We start from the raw sequence: 21,207 nt of genomic DNA, 5'->3' as shown, positions 1-21,207 counted from the left end.
TATAAGATGAGATATCACTTTCCCTTGCTTGCTTGCTGTTATATTATATACTGACGACTTACTGAGAAAAGAAACTTGTTGTAACACTTGGGAGCAACTAAAAGAAAAGTGTAAAATGAGATGGTATTACTGTTTTTGGAGCATAGAAAATCTGGAGATGGTTCCAAACAAAAAGAACCAATCTTGCCTTGCTGCAATTACATCTATCTATCCGGACCACCATCTTAGATTCTTTTCTTTCTACCCTGCCTTTCTGACACCTCCATCACTTGCTCTCCATCCTTTTTTTTTTTACTTTTAGAAATTAAAACAAAAAACAAATTATCTGCAAAATAAACAGATTGATTGTTTTTTGAATCAAAGTTTCGATTCAGCAAAATATTTCTCCTCTTTTCCTTTTTGGAATGCGAATATATATGCTGCTAAATTTTTAGTTTCTAAAAATAAAAATAAAAATAAAAATGTTCCCCCCACCCCCACAGGCCACAGTTCCACAAATCAAAAGAAAACAAATCCCCCTCACGCCTCAATCATTCACCAATTACCAAAACTTGACGCCAATTTAAACAGACAAAAAACAGTACTTCCTACTCCTACTATGTCCCCATACACATTCACTAGCCCCTGCCACAAATCAAACAAAAACACCACTTTCCATCAAAAAACAAAAAAAACAAAAACAAAAACCTAAAGGAAATGAGGAAGAACAACTAAGCAAAAGATTCAACCCCTTGCTGCCCCAATTCTACTCCGGGATCACTCCGCGGTGGTCGCCATGCCGATGCCGTCAACAAAGAGAGATCTTTCCAGCCTAATTTCAAGCATCCATTCTCCTCCACCAATGTATATCCTTTCCATGGAAACATCCCTAAAAGAAGCCCGGCTTGTGCTGCCGGGTTTCCCTCAAGAGAAACCGGCTCGAACCCGGCAACCCTCAACTCCTCTCCCCATCTTTCCACTTTCGCCTCCTTTGTTCTCTTCGGCCCGTTAACTGCTAAAATGTTCCTTATCTCGGCACCGAATAGTTGTCTCTCTACGTCATGCCGCTCTAAACTCTCTGTACCGGCACCGTCTCCTAAAGCATCGAATAATGCCGAGTAGTAATGCAAGGCCCCAACAAATCGACCCAAGAAGTCGCCGCCTTGGCTTTGCCCGAGGTCTTGCTCTACTATAGTGATTAGTTTTGGTCTCAGGGATTTCAACAGTTGAATCGTGCTCACGTCTGATCCCGTCACGTCGTAAAGGCAATGGTGCATCCAATGCACAACTGTCACCTGAGATCAATCAATCAATTAATATATTACATTAGTTATTAAATATCAAAATGATAATTCAATTCATGAAACATGAATTCAAAGCAGGTGAAATGAGAGGTACTTCAATTTCATAAACACCAACTACTTGGTCAATCATAAATTCATAATTCACATGTCAAATTAACAAACCTCATTCTCATACCGAGGAGCGAATACCGATGCATTTCTGACATCCCCGATCTTCCCCTCCACCGGGGAAAACTCGAAGGGAATCCCCAACGCCGCTGCAAAATCTGACATCCTACGCCCCGTTGCATCGAGCAACTCAGCCGATGAACCAAGCCCGGTAATCCTCACTGAGCTCACCTTCTCCGGCCTTGATGCCAATATATTAAACAAACCGGGCCATTGAAACCCCTGCATAATATCCAAATCAACAACATGCACCCGGTCTATGCCTTCTAATGCCTGATATATCGCTTGGTTCGCCGTGAAATGCGAGAACTTGACAAGCGGAGACAACGCATTGTATGATTGGAACGCGTGTGAAAGTTTCCTCGCATGGTGCGGCATCAAAGGAAGAGGCGAGTACGCACCGAGACAAGAGCTAATAATGCGGGAATGGAGTGCGTCCGAGAAGTAAGCGGCGACACGTTCCGGTGAGGAACCAAAAGGGGAAGAGAGCTCAGTTATTTCGGGAAGGAGATGGAAGGCGTCGGTGAGGCGGTCGGTTGAGACGGCTTCGGCGCATTGTAGAAGAAGGGTTAGGAGATGGAGGCCGCGTGACTCGGCAAGTTCTTTGTGTGATGGCATGTAATGGTGGCGTTTAGATTGATCATGAGTTTGTTGTTTGGATGGAGATAAGGGGCGTTTTGGCGCCATGGAAGGAGAGCTTGTGGAGGGGAGGCCTTGAAGCATTATATTATATTATATTATATTATATATATTTATGTGATTATATATTATAGTAAGAGAAGAGAAGAGAAGAGAAGTGAAGTGAAGTGAAGAAGAAAAGAGGATAGAGATGATATATGTAAATTAATCATATGAAGAAAGTATATATTTGTTTGGTTTATTTGAGAAGGGGAAAATTATTATGTACATCGATCCATTGAAAGCAGGTCATTTGTCGGTTTGTTTTTGTATTTACCTTATTTTATTATTGTCTTTTTGTTAGTAATTACCAAAATAAAAGAATCCTATACAGTAACTAACCACTAGCAATATAATTAATGCAAACTATAGCTTCAAGGAAAATCTGACATCTCCAGTTCTTTTTACTGGAGAGAACAAGGTAAAAGACATCTCCATTTTTCGAGTATGAAAATTAGGTGTCATGACATTTTACGAGTATGAAAATTTATAAATTAATTTACGATAATTCATATTTATCTGTATCACTCTATGTATGAAAATAATTACAAAAATATATTGAATATATGCATGATCGATGTTCAATTGTGCTGTGAGAATAATTGTGAAAAAAAAAAAAATCTGAATTGAGAAAGATATTCATTATTTTCATAAATTAAAATTAAAATGGTTTGACTTTAAATTTTAAATTTCAAAATTCAAAATTCATTAAGTTTTTAGCGATATTTAGAAAGTTCAAAAAATTTAATACTCGTAGATTTTTATTTGTAAGTGTAAAAATAATAATACATAGTTGCATGACAAAATATAGGGAAATTTATAATTAATTTATGAACATATTTAGTAATTTCTCAAACTAATAATTATACATAATTAATTATCAGTATCAAAATAATAAGAAAGAAGAGAGAAATACAAATATATGGAAAGAAAAACACGAAATCGGATCAAATTATTTTTTTTTCACGATTTATCACCGAATGAATTAAGTTTGAGAAATCTTTCGCAATGAGTCCAAATTAAATAGCACGAATAATATAAGATCACAACAAATAATTAAATAACTTTCTTCTTAGACGCATTGAATTTTAATGGAAAAGTTGGGAATAAGTTAATGACATTTAATTGATGATTTAGACATAATATATAATATAAATGAATTGATTAATTCAGAAGAAGAAAAAAGGTGTGCATCTAAAGAGTAAATTGCATATATATTATAGAAGCAAGGAAAAACAAAGAATAAATTGCATTTCTCAATTTATAGGAACTAATTTATGTATAGAAAATTAAAGAGAACTAGTATTTTAATTCACAAAAATGTTTAAACAAGAACAAATTTGAGCATATCATGAAAATCTACATGAATCAATGAATATTGAGAATAACAAAACATAAGTATTTATTTATTTTATTTATTTATTGAGTGAATCCAATAATCCTTAGAAATTAATAAATAAAAGTTAAGCCTTGCAATCTTTCTTTTTGCACATACAATACATTATAAATAACCAATCACATCTCGCATAATCATAACCTTCCGAATGGCAAGCATTCCTGCATTTCTGAATTTTGCAAAAAAATGCTTTGCGGTATGTTTTACTGTGCTCCCAACATTTATATATATTTTCACCTTCCACGCCAAAAATTCCACCTATATATAACACTCAAAATTACATATATTCATTAAAAAAAAACCAATCAAATTATCAAAAACAAGATGAATTATATTTTTCTCCATCTCAAAGATTGGTCACACAAAAATTCGAAAAGTACTGAGACCAAATTATTAATTTGGTCACTGTAGAAATTGTCAATTTAGTGTGTAATTAATTTATATTTAAGTTAGAAATCATTGATACTGAATCAATGGTTTGGTCTCATTGATTTTACACACTATGTGGTTGTTAATATGAAAATCAATGGAGTTCAGTTCCAAATGGGACTGAACAATTAGTCTGCTCTGTTCCATTCATTTATGAAAAAAAAAAAAAAAATCCATCTTGTTTCCCGTAATTTGATTTTTTTTTTAATTTCTAAAAATTGAAAATTGATCTGATTTGGGGAAAAACAAGGCTCTAAGCATAATCTTTTTTTTAATTAAAATATAAAAGAAGAGAGTTACCCTGAGAAGAGAGAAGCAGCATGAAAAGCACACAACAAACAATTTTCTTTGAATTCTCCATGAAACCAAAACAAAAATTAGGAAGATATTAAGTAATTTTTTTTTAAGAGAAATGGAGTATAACAAGGCTTTTATAGACGCCTTTCATTACAAAATAAAAATAAATTTTTAAATGCAATTAGTTAATTTATTTCCTTTTAAAGAAATTGCCAGTAAATCATTTGCAAAATAAATTAGGGCCGGCGCTGATCGTTTGTTTTAGTTATTTTATAGTTTTGTTTTTTAAGATAAAGGAGCTAAAATGTATTATAATATTTGTGATGGTAAGATTTAAGTTGAATATCAATATAAAATCAATAACTAGTGCTTCGTATGAATATATTATATTGTTAATGACTGGGTTTTTTTTTTTTTTTTTTTCTGACGGTCTGATCGATATCAAGAGTCTGAATAAAATTATATGTACTACAACTGTTTTTCGAACTTTGCTCTGGAGAAATTTTATTAAATTAAAATAAAAAATAAGAAAAATGTTTATATAAAAAATTAGATTTTTTTTATATATATTATAAATATGTAACACACACTATAAATTGACTGCCTGATCAATATGTAACGGTGAGCATATAGAGAAATTAAATCAATAATTATAAATGTTGATTTTTTAACTTATTAATTCACACACAAATAAAACTAAAAAGTAATATTTTTTTATTTAATTTTGACATATAAAATTTAAATTTTTGTTATTAGAAAATAAAAAAAATAAAGACATGATGAATAAATGGAAAAACAAAAAATAAAGACATTCAAACCCTCCTCTTCTCTCAATACGGTGAAATTTATATTTTTAGAAATATAATAAATAGAGAAAATTTGAATTATTTTTGCGTTAAATATTATTCATCGTACATTGATGAATTGAAGGAACGAACATATTTCAATATTATTAGAACCGGATCAGATATCGAATTGGATCGAACCGCAGATTTTAAAAGCAATTATAATTTATCATCCGAAAGTCCTAACTGATTATATAATTTTAAAATAATAATGTAAAGAGCTTCGATTCAATTTGTTTATGAAAGAAATTATCCTTTAATTTTATTTTAGCAGGTAACATTTGTGAAGCAAAAGTCGATATAAAGAAAGATTGTTGGGTACTTGACTCCTTTTCACGAGGGCTAAAAAATGTAGAGAAACATGCATCTCTCAAGGTTATAAACTTATACATGATACAGATGCACCTTTTTTTCTCGAAATGTTTTGTCTTTGTGAAAAAAATATAATATAATAATAATATAAATGAATTGATTAATTGAGAAATAGTATGAATGAATGCATATAATATTATAATTATAATTATAATTAGATTCGTTTTTGGCATTTTGTTGGCTGACACGTCAGGATGAGTATGTAAGTAAATGCTTGCTGCAGTCAACACTCAACAGTGCAGTGTGCAGTGCTGCTTCTTTCTCTTTTTCCCACTGCCACCCTTGCTCTTTTACTGGATAAATATTTCGACAAAGTAGTTTTCGCTTCATGCAGCGCACTGTTATAGGAATCATAATAGTACTGCATGGGGTCAGTGCGCTGCATGAAGCCATAACTACTCTGTTAAACTATTTACCCCCATTTTGGATTCTTCTTCCAGATTCATACTCTATCATATGCTTTCTTTTTAATAGTAACAAAATCCATTTTATATGGCCCAGGTCAAACAGCCCAAAACATGCTAGACGTCAGGTGTAACTGGGCCGGGTTTCGGCCTGCTACTCACATCCATTAAGAAAAATCGCCCTCTATAATTCGCATCCCTGAGATATCTCAAACTTTGAGTTGATCTGTAGAGAAATCTGAAACGTTCAAATTCTCTCTGCACGAATCTTAAAGCACAATAACCCTTGTCTTCCTTCTCTCCCTCTCCGTCGAACAACCTCCTTCGCATCTCTCTCTCTCTCTCTCTCTCTCTCAGATCAGATCAGATCAGATCAGATCTGTCGAGATTTGGTTGCTGATAAGCTTCTCTGGAGAAATAGCTGCTGCGATTCACAAACTATAATACCCTAGTCTTTCTGTAAGAACCTCTGTATACTATACTTTCTTCTTCTTTTCAATTTGTGACCCTGCAAAACCTCAAACTCTCATTAGTTGATACCAGTTAAATCTAAATTATTACTGTAAAAAGTTTAAATTGTTAGTTAAAATTACAAGAAAAAAAGGTTTGAATTTCTTTAATTAGCACAAAAGTAACTTTACCAGCAAAATATTGATACTCTGATGTGTTTGATCTTTACCAGTAAATAGTGGAACATGGAACGAGAAATAAAGAAATGGAATATCATATACCCAGTTTATATAAAATCAAAAAAGATAATTAGCACAAGTAACTTTACCAGCAAAAAGATTTCAATTTCTTTAATTAGCACAAGTCTTTACCAGAAAAATACTGATACTCTGATGTGTTGATCTTTACCAGTAAACCAGTGGAGCATGGAATGAGAAATAAAGAAATGGAACATCATATACCCGGTTTACATAAACTCAAAAAAGACGATTGTTGAGGGCCGTCGGATCAGTGCTTCAAAGGCTTGCGAGAACCCCACCTGTATGGAGATCAGTGACTGTTGTGGCCATCTTAAGATTCCTCATGCTGTCGAGGTCAATTCAACATTTTTTTACTTTGTTTTATTTTTTAGGGTTTACTATACATCTCGATGCCTAGTAGTTGTGCTGGCCACGGGTTTAGGGTTTTAGACCGTCCTATTTGCTTTAAGATCTGTGCACTCCGCTCTAATATTTGTGTGAGCCAGCTTCAATTTCATGCCCACGGGCCAAATTTTTTATTTTATCTAAAGACGGGTCAAATTTTTTTTCGGTGCTAATTTGGAATGAAGGTGCCAGTATTATTGTGCTTTGAGATTCTTGCAGAAACGATTTGCACGGTCTGGATTTTCCACAGATGCATGCACATTGATATTATATTTTATTTTTTTATCATCCTAATATAACAGTAGAAAAATCACATATGCTTGCAAATTAGAAGTTATTGGGTCTTATTGAAAATAGTTTCATGAAATTGGTAGATTGACAAGGCGTATCCTCGGGATTTTATGCAAGTCGGCAGGGTGAGATTTCAACTAAAGAAATCAGATGGATCATTTTGGAATCCAGCAATTAGTTCAAGTAAGTATAGATTTTATAAGTTTTGAGTTTGTTTTGGTTTGTGCTTGTTCGGGCATAAGCTAATGGTGGAAATAGGGGTGTTCAAACGGTCGGTTCGGTTAAAAGTCAAAACCGAATTAAAATAGTCAAACTAAAATTTTATTTAGTTTTCATAAATATAACCGAAACGAAAAAACCAAAGTACATTTTGGTTTGTTTGGTTGAACCTAAATAAGAGACTAAATTTCAAAAGGTGAAAACCCAATACATACAGAAATAAATATCAAGATATATATCACTCGAACTAAAATAAGTGAGATTAAACCGAATTAAATAAAAAAAAAGAAACATAATTCAAAAAATCAACCGAACCGAACCATTTAATCCAAAATTTGTCGGTTCAGTTGAAAACCAAATAAACTGGATCCAATGAACACTTTTTTTTTTTTTTTTAATTCAACTTTTGTTGATGTCTTGCTGAGATGGTGCTTATAAATTGCAGAGAAGGCATTGATGCTTCAAATTGCACAGTTGGTGCCGAAGCATCATGGGAGAACTAAGAAGCAGGAGACAGCGGGCAGTTCATCAGCTGCAGGGGCAGCAGGGGCAGGGCCTTCAAAATCTGGAAAACATGGAAAGAAGAAGAAATAGTTGTAGTTTCTAATTTTATGATATGATGTCTTATGTCAATGAGGCCCTTTTTGATATTATTATACTTTTCAGATTCTAGCAAAATTGTTTTCAGTTGAGTTTATAACTTTTATAAATATATAATTTATTACATTTCTTTCATACTAATGCTGATTGGTCAACATTTCAATTTGATGCAATTTCATAATAAGTCTCTCTAATTTTTTTTTTATCAAATAGAAATAAATCCAATTAAATTTAGAAATTTCATGGGCATCTTATCAAATGTAATAAATTTAGATTTCTTATTTATATTTAATTTGTTATTCGGATATAATACAGAGTGTAATTTGGAATGATTTGTTTTTCATGATGCATATAAAATTATCAAAGTTTTGAAGTTTTAAAAAGAAGATGTGTTCTACAAATAAGCTGGATATAATCATTTTTAAATTTTTAGTTTGGAAAAAATGAAATAAAAAAATGGGTTGATTCTCATGTTCATGTCTATACTAATATGAATCAATATAAAAGAAAATTTTCACAGACATGAACTTTGACTTGTTGTTTGCTTCACCTATTATCAATGTTGAGTAGCTTTGCTTCATGTACAAAATAATCCGGTGTACACCTTTTTGAATCATTGGGCCTTTATGGGCCTTGGCAAAACAAGCCCAGAAATGAATTATTATATTTTAAATGCAAGTCGGAAAGCAAAAGCCGATGAGCAGTTGTTGACTTGTTGGTCGCTGCTTAAATCTCCTAATTCTTACCCACTGACCACTGGCCACTACACGTCTACACCACATTGAATTAGTTTAAATTAACATGTACAGAACCCTCCTTTTAGGGCAAAAATGGAGGACATTTGGTCACTTAAAAGAGTACCACACGACTACCCCGAGTCAATAGTGGAGTCCGCATGCTTTGCAACGCACCGTTTCAGTTTAGTTTTGGAACGTTCGATCCGAATCTGAGCCAATCTGTATTTTTAAGATTCGTTCTGATATGGAACAAATGGATGAGATCTAAACTCAAACGGTGCGTTAATGCAGAGGATATGAATATCAGAATGAAAAGAAAGAGAGAGTTACACGAGCAACAGCAAAGGAGACAGAAAGTTAGAAAGAGAGAGAGAAAGGAAGACAAGCAAAAATGGTAATGGAGAGCAGCGAGGAAGACGATGAGTACGTGGCGCACGAGTGGATCACGCCTCAGTCCAGTGTCTCCGCCGCCTTCCAATCCCACACTGAGAAGGTTCTCTCTCTCTCTCTCTCTCTCCCAGCTCTCAATTTGCTTGATTTGAGCTCCATTTGGGTGAAATAGAGAAATGCTCTGTGATTAGCATTTATTTACTTTAGTTACATTGCTAATAATTTGGGTTTCATTAAAATCAAACAGGGGATTAGAAAGTTGTGTTCTGAGCTTTTGGAGTTGAAGGATGCTGTCGAAAATCTATGTGGCAATATGCAATCCAAGTACCTCGCTTTCCTCAGGTAATCATTTCACTCGTTGCTTGTTAATCATATTTGTGTAATAACTCAATATGAGGAAATGCCCAAACTGGTACTGGTATTGGTACTGTATTGTGGACTATTTACCAGTGAGGTAAGGTACCCAAACTCAATAATTTTGGATTTGAAACTACAACTGACCTAATACTTCTAGAATTGTAAGCAACCTCATATTGAGTTCAGGCGATTTGGGCTTCAGTCATTGCTTGTTAATTGTATCTGTGAACTAATTCCAAAAGAGCAAATGCCCAAACTGGTACTGGTACAGGTATCGATACTAGTGCCTGTATTGTTAGAAACCTCATATTGAGTCGAGGCGATCTTCGGCTTCAGTCGTTGCATGTTAATCATATTTGTAAACTAACTCCAAGAGAGGAAATACCCAAACTGGTACTGAATTGGGGAGTATGTATCAGTGAAGTAATGTACCAGCATAAATGAATCACTTTAACCTTAAAAGAAATGGCTATGTAATGTAAGTTTTACTTTGTGTATGATCATTTTGCACTTTGTTCTCTACCTTTTAGATTACATGAGGAGGTAGTAGAAGTGGAGCATGAACTAATAAATCTCCAAAAGCATGTTTCGGCACAAGGAATCCTGGTACAAGACCTCATAAGGGGTGTCTCACGTGAACTGGAGACATGGGAAAAGCTGGATCCAGACCATACCAAACCCGACCCGGTATGCGCTGAACTCACTGAGTTCCTTGCCAAAATCACACCCAACCCAAAACCCACCTTCCTTGAAACCCTAGATGCACTTATAGTTGAGCACAGAGTCGAAGATGCATTACTTCTTTTAGAAACAGAAGAGAGAGAAAATGACGAGACAACTGAATTACTGAAAACAAAAATTTTAGATCAACTTGTTACTGTTGCACAACAACCTTCTTTATCTATCTTTGAATTGAAGAAAGCGTTAACGGGTCTGGTAAAACTGGAGAAACCCGTTCTGGCACACCAGCTTCTCTTAAAGGCTTACGGGTCGAAATTACAGAAACGGGTCGAGTCGTTTATTCCCTCCTGCTCTGTGTACCAGGAGACGTACCCTGCCACGCTGTCCCAACTCGTTTTCTCATCCATTTCAAATGCAGCAAAAGACTCAGTTTCTCTCTTTGGAGATACTTCGAGTTACACAAGCCGTTTGGTGCAATGGGCTGAGTATGAGATCGAGACATTTGTTCGGTTAGTAAAAGAGAATTCTCCTTTGCTGGAGACAGCATCAGCGCTGAGGTCAGCAAGTGTGTGCATTCAGGCCAGTCTGAGTCACTGTGGCATTTTGGAGAAGCAACAAAAGGTGTTGAAATTCTCAAAAGTCATGCTGGTGCTTCTGACTCCATATATGGAGGAGATTTTAGATTTGAATTTTAGAAGGGCCAGAAGGCGGGTTGTTGAAATGGGAAGAGATGGAGATGCAGAGGTTATGCTGACAAGTAGTGCCAAGGTTTTCATGTCAGTTATAAAGGTTTGTATTTTCATATTTTCATGTCAGTTATAAATTTGCATTTTTTTTTTGGTGGTGGGAAATTTTTCTCATATTCAGATCTTTTAATTTAACCATTTCGGGTTTACTTTATTCTGATTTGGTATTAGTGCATTATCCTAAATTTGATCCATACACCATATTTTTGACTGATAACTTCATTTATATAATTATCTCTTTTGGCCCTTTATATATCTAATTTTTTTTTTTTTTAAAATAGGATAATTTGGACCAGCTTACACCAATGGCAATTTCACACTTTGGTGGCATAGTCTTAAACAAAATACTCCAACTATTCGATCGATACGTAGAAATACTTATCAAAGCGCTGCCTAATACTGAAGACGACTCTCTCATAGATTCAAAAGAGCACCTATGTTTTAGGGCTGAAACTGATTCACAGCAACTAGCACTGATTGGTGCAGCATACTCAGTCTCCGACGAACTGTTACCAGTGGCAGTTTCGCAATTTTTTAATTTACAGTCAGAGAAAGAAGGGCCCGGCGGTGGGGTCAATTTGGAGTACAAGGAGTGGAGACGGCATTTGGGGCACTCTTTGGATAAATTAAGGGACCATTTTTGTAGACAGTATGTGTTGAATTTTGTGTATTCAAGAGAAGGAGAGGCGAGGTTAGATGCCAGAATGTATTTGCAAGGAAAAGGCGATGATTTGTTTTGGGACCCAGAAGCACTTCCTTCATTCCCATTTCAGGTAATTCATTTTTTATTTATAATATTTTCTTACTATAAATAGTGAGAATCACATCATACTAAAATGTGCTTGGATACCAAATTCTATATATTTTTTTAATTTTTTTACTATTTTTTTAGATAGGTACAAAATCATTGTTTCTTTCACAATATTCTAGACCATCCAAAAACAGTGATTTTATATCTAAAAAAAATAACTAAAAAATTCAAAATAATATAATTTTTTTGAAATAATCTCATATAATATTGATTTCCATTTTGGGACCCATAATGTAAATTATTATGTACTTTTATTAGGCTTTATTTGGAAGGCTACAACAGTTGGCTAGTGTAGCGGGTGATGTGTTACTAGGAAAAGAGAAGGTACAAAAGATTCTTTTATCGAGACTAACTGAAACTGTGGTGATGTGGCTTTCTGATGAACAAGAATTCTGGGACGTTTTTGAAAATGACACGGCGCAGTTACAGCCGTCAGGACTGCAACAGGTACCATACAAATACCAGTTTCTGTTGTTTGCACTGAACAAGAAAACAATAAAAGAAATAAATAAAAACACATATTGTGTTGTTTTTGTAACAGTTGATTCTAGATATGAGGTTTATAGTGGAGATTGCTGTTTGTGGGAGATATTCATCAAGAACTATTCATCAACTCGTGTCGGCCATTATCACACGTGCAATTAGCGCCTTTTCTGCTCGGGGAATTGACCCTCAGAGGTACACCGATTATATAGTTGATAACTTGATATGATTACTTAGGGTGTCAATGGGTACTATAAAGGTCAGATGGAAACATTTTCATACCCATATCCATTATGATAACGCTTACCCATACCCGATAAGCGAACGAAAAAAGAATCTTACCCATATGGGTTGGGTAAAATGTTTTTCGTTAGCTTATCGGGTACGGGTAATGGTATAGCAACTACAACAACAACAACCAAACCTTGGGTAAGGGTAAAGTTTTTTTCGTTAACTTAACGGGCAAGGGTATGACAATGCTTCCACCTAACCCGTTTCATTCTTGTTGACACCCTACTCACCTACAGTACCCAAATATTTTATTTATTCATATATTTAATCATTCATTTATTTATTTATTCAGTGCATTGCCGGAGGATGAATGGTTTGTGGACACGGCCAAGGCTGCCATAAGCAAACTGGTACAAGGGACAAGTGGGTCCGACTCGTCAGACGAACAAGACGAGCATATCATTCTCCATGACGACGACGATGACGACGAAGAAGAAGAATCTGATTCTGATGAGAGCACAGATTCCATCCCTTCTTTGGATGAATCTTCATGCGATTCCTTTGCCTCAGCAACCGCCGGTGAAATCGAAAGCCCTGTTTATTTCACCGATCCCGATGAATCTTAGATCAAACTCTTTTTTTTTTTTTTTTTTTAATATTAGAAATTGCCAGCTATATGACTTGTTTGTCGAAGTCTATGTATCTTTGGGGTGTTATATTAGCTTTGCTTTTCATTAGACATGAGACGTGATTAGTTTGTCTAAGTCTTATGTATCTGTATAATTTTATAGTACTGGTAAATTAAATATAGTTATTCATAGCTTAATTTGTAATTGTCATGTTATATTTTTTGTTGATTATGAAATCATATTTTGCAATTATTTTAAATACATAAAGTTGTACAGGATACTGTTATAATAATATAAGATTTGTATACTATTATTTATTCTCCATAAACTTGGGATCAAATAAATAAAAATACTAGACACGCAAGTTTATTTATATATACCGAATAAATATAATTATTGGTAAAAACTGTAAAGGCAGCGACTCACGTGCTCGTCTCCTCAATAGAAACTATTTAGTCAATGTTACTTATTTATTCCAAATATTTTGTCAGACTAAAAGAAATATTAAATAGTATTTGATAGAAGTAACAAGATCACAATGTATTTTGTAATTAAAACACAAACAATTTAGAACCCTTAAATTCAAAATAAAATAACAAATGTAATTTACATCTTACAATTTTGAAGTGACAACATCGTTAAGTGGAAGCGTAAATACTAATCATTAATAGTTTTCCTCAGACGTGATAAAAGAGATCTTAGATATTTTTTTTTCTTTTCCTTCTCTATTTGATTTTTATGGACGAAGTTTTCAAAATGGAATGTGTTCAAATAAAAGAAGAAGTATTTTAAAACTAAACCAGTATAATTTTATTTATATATAACAATCTGAATTTTTTCATTGAAAATTACTCATATTTGTTTTTATTAATTTTGTAAATAAAATTGATGCACAATAATAGGCCACATTTTAAATAAAACTAACAGTATTTTGATTTAGGCAAACTAAAGCGCATTAGTACCGAGTCATATTGATTAATTTATTGAATTAATTATAGACATAGTAATTGGGAAGGACCAAAAAAAAAAAAAGGCCGTTTCGAGCCTCCAGTGTGACCCCCAAATTTCGCATGAGACGAGAAAACAAAGTCAAGAATCATTGATGGGGTACGCACGGGAGATGTGAACCAAATCGAAATGTAGAATTTATTTTGCCCTTTTTATTTATTTTGTTCCGGAATTTGATTAAATTTAGTCATTGTTCTCTCCGAAGGTGACACCTCACATTTCTTCTTCTTCTTAACTCCTCTTGCGACAAATTAAGAGGTCGCTCATCTCTTCTCTGTTAGCGGATTCCATGGAGCTTATCGGATCCCAACTCTCCGGTGATGTAAGATCATTTCCTTTTCTTCCCAAAAACCTCAATTGATTGGTACCCATGATCCCTTCAATTGGGGAGGTGGTGAGGTGGGGGTGTCGAATTATATCTCTTAGTTCGATTTAATCTCAGATTACCTACTTTGCTGTACCTAGTTTCTATTGTGATTGATTTGGATGGCTTTCAAATTAAATAGTTCACAATTGCTAGTTAAATCCATCTTGTTCGAAATAAATCCCAGTTTACTGGTACAATTACATACATTTTTTTTTTGGGAGATATATAGATGAATTGCTCCTTTAAATTTGATTTCATGCTGGTTTGTAGGTTCTAGAAAACCTTGTATTTTTTTTTCTCTTGTTTTTTACAAAATTCAGAACTTTCAAATAATTTGCAAAAGTCAAATACAGCCAATAGTTTTATTGATTTATCAGTACCAAAGCACAATATTTCTAATTCTTCTATTTGATAGAAAACAAATTGCTGACCATTGGATGTGAATGTATGAATTGTTGTTCTTGTAGAATGAAAAATATTCTTTGAAAAAGAGAGAAATTTATGAATAATAATTCTGTGTGTTACTATGTTATCTTATTTTAATAGGTGGGTCTGAAGGTCCTATTAAGTCCTCTTAGTTCTAATATTGTTGCTCGTACCGCTTGGTGAGTTTTTCTTTCATATTTTACTAATCTCTCCTGCTTTCTTACTATTTATTCTTTCAATTTATTTAAGAAGTGAGGCTATGATACTGATAAATCAACAACCAGTCCCAACAGTCGATCCGTACCACTCAACATGAAAATGTGCTTGGATCCCAAATTTTACATTTTTTATAAATCTTTTTTACTATTTTTTATTAAATAAGTACAAAATCACCTGATCTAAAGAATCTGGACCATCTATAAATAGTGATTTTCTACCTATCTAAAGAAATAGTAAAAAACTTTCTAAACAATGTAAATTTTGGCCTCCAAGTACATTTTCATATGGGATCATGATGAACGGTTCGGATCAACTATTTAGACTTAGTTCGCTATGCATAGTACCGTTGCCTAACTCATATTTAAGAACTGAAATTTAACCACTTCAATTCACTCAAACAAATATTGTTTAAATTTTGGTGCAGTTGTGCAGTTGGGATTGGTCTCCCTGTCTATTCTACATTCAAAGCAATAGAAAAGAAAGATTTAATTGCGCAAGAGAAATGGCTCGTTTATTGGGCTGGTTTGTGCTGTATCTATACTTTTTTACTGTCTTTTTTATTCATTTTCTCTGATTTTTATTTGGAGTGGTTTTCTTACTTGCAGTGTATGGATCTTTTACTGTTGCTGAGGTTTTCTCTGACAAAATTCTCTCTTGGTACATTTTTCATCTCCACTTCTCATATGTTTAAAACATGAATAATATTGCTAAAATTTGCATTTATGTCCTGAAAATTTGCATTTTTGTTCTGCAGGTTTCCCTTATATTATCATGCGAAGCTCGCTTTTCTTATTTGGCTTCAGTTGCCTCCCAACTATGTATGTTATAAAACATGTAAATTAATAAAGTTATTTTGCATATATGGCCTAAAAATAATAAGGTTATTTTTGCATATTGACAGGGAGCAAAACAACTGTATGCAAAGTACTTGAAGAAATTTTTGCTGAAGCACCAAGCTCGGATCGATAAATTTCTCAGCATGACCACCAATGAAATTGTACACTTTGTTTCTCATTTACTTCTTTAATTTGTCTTTCCTTTGTGATTTTGTCTTTTCTGCCATGAAAAATTAGACAAAAGGTTATAAGAAAATGTATTAAAACAAAATGGCATATGGGATAGGATAGTTTCAACGAGTCTGTATCCTCTGAGATACCTCAAAATTTCAGTTTATCTAAAGCCGGGCCAAATTATTTTTTGGTGCCTATTCAGAATGCAGGGGTCAGTATTATTGTGCTTTGAGATTCGTGCAGAAAGGATTTGAACGGTCCGGATTTTTCACAAATCAACTCAAATTTTGAGATATCTCATATCTCAGAGGATACAAATCCAGTTTCAACTATCTTTTGCATTTTGAAATACCTTTTCTTTTGTTTCTGACAGCTGATACATAACTCTCTTTTTTTTTTTTCCGAAAACTTAGATACATAACACTCTCTCTCTCTCTCTCTAACAGAACAAGTTCATCAGCAGCCACCAAGTAGAGATTGATTTTCTCAGGGCTGTAGCCTTTAAATGCGCTAAGACAGGTGTCAACTAATAAACCTTTATTTATCCTTTTTTAAAAAAAAATCAGCAGGTTAATTCTTTGCTTTTATAACTAATTTTTCTTGTTGTAAATTACAGCAAAGGAGATTGTGTCGGATACCACTCCTGAAAGTTCAATCAACGGTCAAAATTCACCGGGCAGGAGGTTGACTGACGGCTCAGATCCTGAGCACGATAATTGACTTGCTTCTTGTGTTGAAAACTTGAAATTTTGTAATTTTGCACTTAGGCCCCTCCTATCGTAGTCACGGGGAGCACCTTTCTTGACTTGATTTTAATATACCAGTTAGTTTATTCCAACTAATTGATGGTGACTTAAGGCAAGGTATGTAAAGATCTTTATAAAAATCAATGTGTTGAGAGGTGTTATAATGTACTGAGAAAAAAGGAGGTTATGGGTTCTCCTCTCTCTCTCTCTCTCTGTTTTGTTTTTTGTTTTTTTTTGTTTTTTTAACTTAGGCCTTTTCATTAGTTGGCTAAAGTGTAACTTCATTTACTAAGGTTTGAGAAGATTTTATTGTATTGGGTTGGTTTAAATTACACTGTTACTGAGTACCTTTAACTGGTACTGACTACTGAGTATTGCTTGGGATGGTTACAAGAAATATCTTTAATCTTTCATGTAAAAGCCTGTCAATTATTTTAGTTATTATTATTTTACTTTTTATGAATGTAGCTAAGAGTAGAAATTTGGAGAACTGGTGCTCTGGATATTGTATCAGTTTTCTTGGATTGAACGAGTTTAAGATTAAAATGTATTGATTATGATGAAGAAAACTTGCATGTTTACAATTCCTTCTCAATTCATATAAATTGTAGTCTTTTTGAATTTGTGTTTGCAATTCCTTCTCAGTCCACTCTATGGAGTTGTATCGATCTTAATCTTCATATAAAAATGAACTTTCAGACCAAAATTTACTATTTTAACTTTATTTACTATTTTTTTAAGATAGAAAATCACTTGATTTGAACTTCAATTCAAAAAGATTCAAAAGCAGTAGTATCTACCTATCTAACATAATATTAAAACAATTCTTAAAAATTGTAAAATTTGGTCTGCTAGTATATTTTTATTTTTATATGGAGTTCATGTTTAAAAGTTTGGATTAACTATTTGAACTTTTTGAAAATAGATATATGAATTACAAACAAGAATTAGTTCCGATTTGATAACACTTACCACCTGATTTAGTTAATCAGTTGTCTTACTTGTCTATTCTTATAATAACTATGATTAAAACCAGAACCAAAGAAAACACTCCACAATTCAACAAAATTAGAATAATGCTGGCGTCTTGAGGCAGGAATAGGATTATGTAAAGATCTTTTTAGAAATCAAATGTGTTGAGCCTTGAGAGGGGTTATAAAAAATCTCTCTTTGTTCCTTGAGCCTTTTAATTAGTTGGCTATATTGTAACTTCATTGACTCTTGGTTTAAATTACACTGTCACTGAGCATCTGGTAAAAGTGGAGGGTTTGAATTACCACTTTGAACTGGTACTGACTACTGAGTGTTGCCTGAGATGGTTCTTTATCTTTCATGTAAAAAGCCTGTCAAATTTTGTAATTCCCTTTTAATTTTTCATTTCTTTCTAGTAGTAGAAAATTGGAGAACTGGTACTGGATGTTGTATCAGTAAAACTTGCATGTTTGCAATTCCTCAGTTCAAATAAATTGTAGTCTTTTTGAATTTGTTTTTTATTTCCTCAGTTTCTTCACAACTCATCAAGCCAAATATATAATTAGTGAGATAAGAAAACACTTCACAATTCAACAATTTAAATAAAACAACATAGAAAAACAATTACTATTAAAGGAAATATTGAACAACACAAAATATAAATGAACACAGAGTTGGGTCAATATTATTTGGCAAAAATCAAACAAATCTCAGCTGAAATTCAAGCAAATCAAACATAAATATAAGGGAAGATACTAATGAAGCATCTCAATAAACATGAAATGCTATCAGCGATTCTCCCCAAAATCAATTTTGGCCTCCCATGAATCAGAAAAACAACTTTTTTTTAATTTTGGTTAGTCTGGGATTACGAAGGCCTTTTACCAGTACAATTTGGTTCTTTGGTAGGGGTATATGTGAAAAAAAACCCAACTAATAAAATGTAAGGGAAGATACTAACGAAACACCTTCATTGATTTTTAACAAAAAAAAAAAGGTGTTATCAGCGAAAGATCCCAAATTTTGTATTGGCCTTCTATGAATCAGAAAAACTACTATTAAGAAGTTGATCTGGGATTAATGAAGGCCTCATACATTTCTCAACCAACAAATCACAAATATATATATTTTTTTGAGTAAGAACAGGAGTCATGCAAATCACAAATTCAAATAGTAAATGAAACAAAATCAATCCCACCAATTAAAGGTTTACCCATCAATTTCTTTCAAACACTATTGTTTCTGAAATTAAAGGAACCAAGAAATTATGAAAGAGAAGAGATGGAGAGGAGATTTGAAGGAGAGACTGCGGCTGCAGCGAGGAAGGGTTTCTATTTCTATTTCCATGTCTATTTCTATTAGAGAGAGATGAGAAAGAAATGGGCTTTTGGGCCGGATGGGTTGGGTTTGGGCCCTGGCCCCATTTTTTACTTTTTAATTTTAATTTTTTGCTTTTTCAAACGAAGAATAAATCATTGTAGGCAGCTTTCTGTTTTGAGTTCCTTCTCTGTTGTACTTGTTCCCTCATAAAAAGAAATTATATCATGAGTAAAGTGTTAAGTATATATATATATATAAATAAATAAAAAGCATTCATTCTTCCCTTGTCTCCAAAGCAAGGCAACTATGCATTGCTTCTTAATTTAAGTCTTCATCTCTAACATATTTATCACACTTGTGCCATGGGTCTACCTCTCTTAACCATCAATGTGTATATATATATATGTTAATGAAGTATATTGATCATATAATTAATTTGCATGCATGGCCTCTTCTCTCGAGACACAAGCATCAATGGATGGATTAGAGATATCATGTATTGATCACTTGGATGCCGCTGACAACAAGGTTCAAATTAACATCTATTACTATTTTATAATCCAATTAATTAATTCCTCATGCTATTTTTTAAATAATCAAAGTTCTAGCAAGCTAATTATAAATATAGTTCATATTAAATAATACAAGTATATACTAAAAAGCAGGAAATCAGCATGATGTATGTATTAAAGTAACTAAACTGTTTTTGCTCTTTATTTATCAACAAGGTTGACATCTCTAAAGAAGAGGCAGATTGGAATAAACCATCCATCTACCTTGTAACCAACTTCGCCAGGTCTCACAATCCGAATGCATTTACACCTCAGGTTCACCTCATTATACAGCTTATATATAATATCTCAAAGTATATATATATACAAAATGAATCTAGAGTTTCATATTTTGAAATATAAAGGTTATATCTTTCGGGCCATTCCACCACGGTTCAGAGTCTCTAAAGGCAACAGAAGAGGCCAAGCACAGAGCTCTCAAGCATGTCTTGCACCGATCAGCAAAGGGACGGGAACCCTTTGTAAGCAGGCTCAGATCAATTTTGAAACAATTACAAGATTCATACAAGGCACGCATATATGCTCCTTTTATAGTACCTATCTTATGAATAATTAATAATCAAAATTTGCAAGGTTTTTTATGTGTGCAAATTAAATTGGTAATTGACTTTGACAGGGCCTAGAAAAAAAGTGGATAGACAACCCGGATGAGTTTCTTGAGATGATGTTACTTGATGGATGCTTCATGATCGAGGTGCTACGCATGAATGAACGCTCAAATGATTACGCAACTAACGATCCTGTTTTTAGTTTACGGATGAATCATTTACGCAAGCCGTACATAAAACGAGACATGCTTTTATTAGAGAACCAGCTTCCTCTGTTGGTGCTCAAGGCACTGCTCGAGGTTGAAAGCTGTGGACCAATCGTAAGCTAAACTCAATTTGATATATATATAGTTTTTTTTGTCATTTGTCAAGCATATATGTATAATATATGTGTGTGTATTTTCACTTAAATTATGTAGCTCTGAGGCGGATCCAAACTATATCGGGTTCACACATTGTTTTATATGGTTTTCATTAGTTTTTTTTTAATATTTTTAATTGGTTTTTATGTAATAAATTGAGTTTTCATGAGAGTAATTAACCAAGATACATCAATAGCATTGTATAGTTATTGCTTTTTTTCTGGCAGGATGACAAGTACATCAACAATTTGGTGGAAAGTTATTGTACTGATCATGAAACCTTGAAAGCAAATTTGTCAAGGCTAGCAAGACACCCCCTCGAGTTGTACCGAATGAGCCTGCTCCACGAAGACACGATAGTTGAAGTTAAATCACCTCGAATCAACAAGACTATAGTGATAGAGAATGCGGTCGAACTTAGAGAGAGTGGGGTCCGTTTCAAGGCCAATTACAATTGCAAGAGCCTGATGGACATCAACTTTGACCGCAGAACCGGCAAGCTCAAACTTCCTATCC

General features: G+C 33.6%; 4 protein-coding genes and 2 non-coding genes across 9 annotated transcripts in view; 3 read left to right on the top strand and 3 right to left on the bottom strand.

Annotated features, from left to right (window-relative positions):
- Positions 1-573: 573 nt before the first annotated feature.
- Positions 574-2,242, bottom strand: LOC144545369 (GRAS family transcription factor). The gene is made up of 2 exons (XM_078293967.1): positions 1,446-2,242; positions 574-1,274 (listed from the first exon to the last, which is right to left on the bottom strand). The coding sequence occupies exons 1-2, from the start codon at positions 2,172-2,174 to the stop codon at positions 711-713; spliced, it is 1,293 nt and encodes a 430-aa protein (XP_078150093.1). The 5' UTR covers positions 2,175-2,242; the 3' UTR covers positions 574-710.
- Positions 2,243-6,168: 3,926 nt separating this feature from the next.
- On the top strand, positions 6,169-8,152 carry LOC144545371 (signal recognition particle 19 kDa protein-like). The gene is made up of 4 exons (XM_078293970.1): positions 6,169-6,331; positions 6,734-6,915; positions 7,341-7,440; positions 7,922-8,152. The coding sequence occupies exons 2-4, from the start codon at positions 6,865-6,867 to the stop codon at positions 8,068-8,070; spliced, it is 300 nt and encodes a 99-aa protein (XP_078150096.1). The 5' UTR covers positions 6,169-6,331; positions 6,734-6,864; the 3' UTR covers positions 8,071-8,152.
- A 992-nt stretch (positions 8,153-9,144) lies between these two features.
- On the top strand, positions 9,145-13,332 carry LOC144545368 (LOW protein: exocyst complex component-like protein). Its single transcript, XM_078293966.1, has 7 exons — positions 9,145-9,306; positions 9,451-9,545; positions 10,091-11,030; positions 11,269-11,760; positions 12,057-12,245; positions 12,340-12,476; positions 12,865-13,332. Exons 1-7 carry the CDS (start codon positions 9,205-9,207, stop codon positions 13,136-13,138), a joined length of 2,229 nt encoding a protein of 742 aa, XP_078150092.1. The 5' UTR covers positions 9,145-9,204; the 3' UTR covers positions 13,139-13,332.
- Positions 13,333-14,330: 998 nt separating this feature from the next.
- HVA22K (HVA22-like protein K) overlaps positions 14,331-21,207 on the top strand; it is a 72,616-nt gene continuing 65,739 nt past the window's right edge. The window contains exons 1-8 of one of the 4 annotated variants that reach the window (XR_013508484.1): positions 14,331-14,471; positions 15,063-15,121; positions 15,586-15,683; positions 15,767-15,818; positions 15,916-15,979; positions 16,063-16,158; positions 16,618-16,690; positions 16,788-17,072. Coding sequence is in view for 2 of the 4 variants with exons in the window: in XM_078293968.1 (XP_078150094.1) it covers positions 14,439-14,471; positions 15,063-15,121; positions 15,586-15,683; positions 15,767-15,818; positions 15,916-15,979; positions 16,063-16,158; positions 16,618-16,690; positions 16,788-16,891 (579 nt within the window). In the remaining 2 variants the exon portion in view is untranslated. Of the gene's footprint in view, positions 14,472-15,062; positions 15,122-15,585; positions 15,684-15,766; positions 15,819-15,915; positions 15,980-16,062; positions 16,159-16,617; positions 16,691-16,787; positions 17,120-21,207 lie in introns of those variants that run through there. The other 3 variants (XR_013508483.1, XM_078293968.1, XM_078293969.1) reach the window with 3 other exon arrangements.
- Positions 18,628-18,758, bottom strand: LOC144545394 (small nucleolar RNA snoR83). The gene has a single exon (XR_013508494.1). It is a non-coding gene; the product is annotated as a small nucleolar RNA snoR83 (small nucleolar RNA).
- On the bottom strand, positions 18,829-18,967 carry LOC144545397 (small nucleolar RNA snoR83). Its single transcript, XR_013508497.1, has one exon. It is a non-coding gene; the product is annotated as a small nucleolar RNA snoR83 (small nucleolar RNA).

Source organism: Carex rostrata, chromosome 27 (genome assembly GCF_964058835.1).
Source record: "Carex rostrata chromosome 27, lpCarRost1.2, whole genome shotgun sequence".
Taxonomy (NCBI): Eukaryota; Viridiplantae; Streptophyta; class Magnoliopsida; order Poales; family Cyperaceae; genus Carex; species Carex rostrata.
The sequence above is the reverse complement of the archived record's forward strand: the minus strand, read 5'-3'. Positions and strand labels throughout refer to the sequence as shown.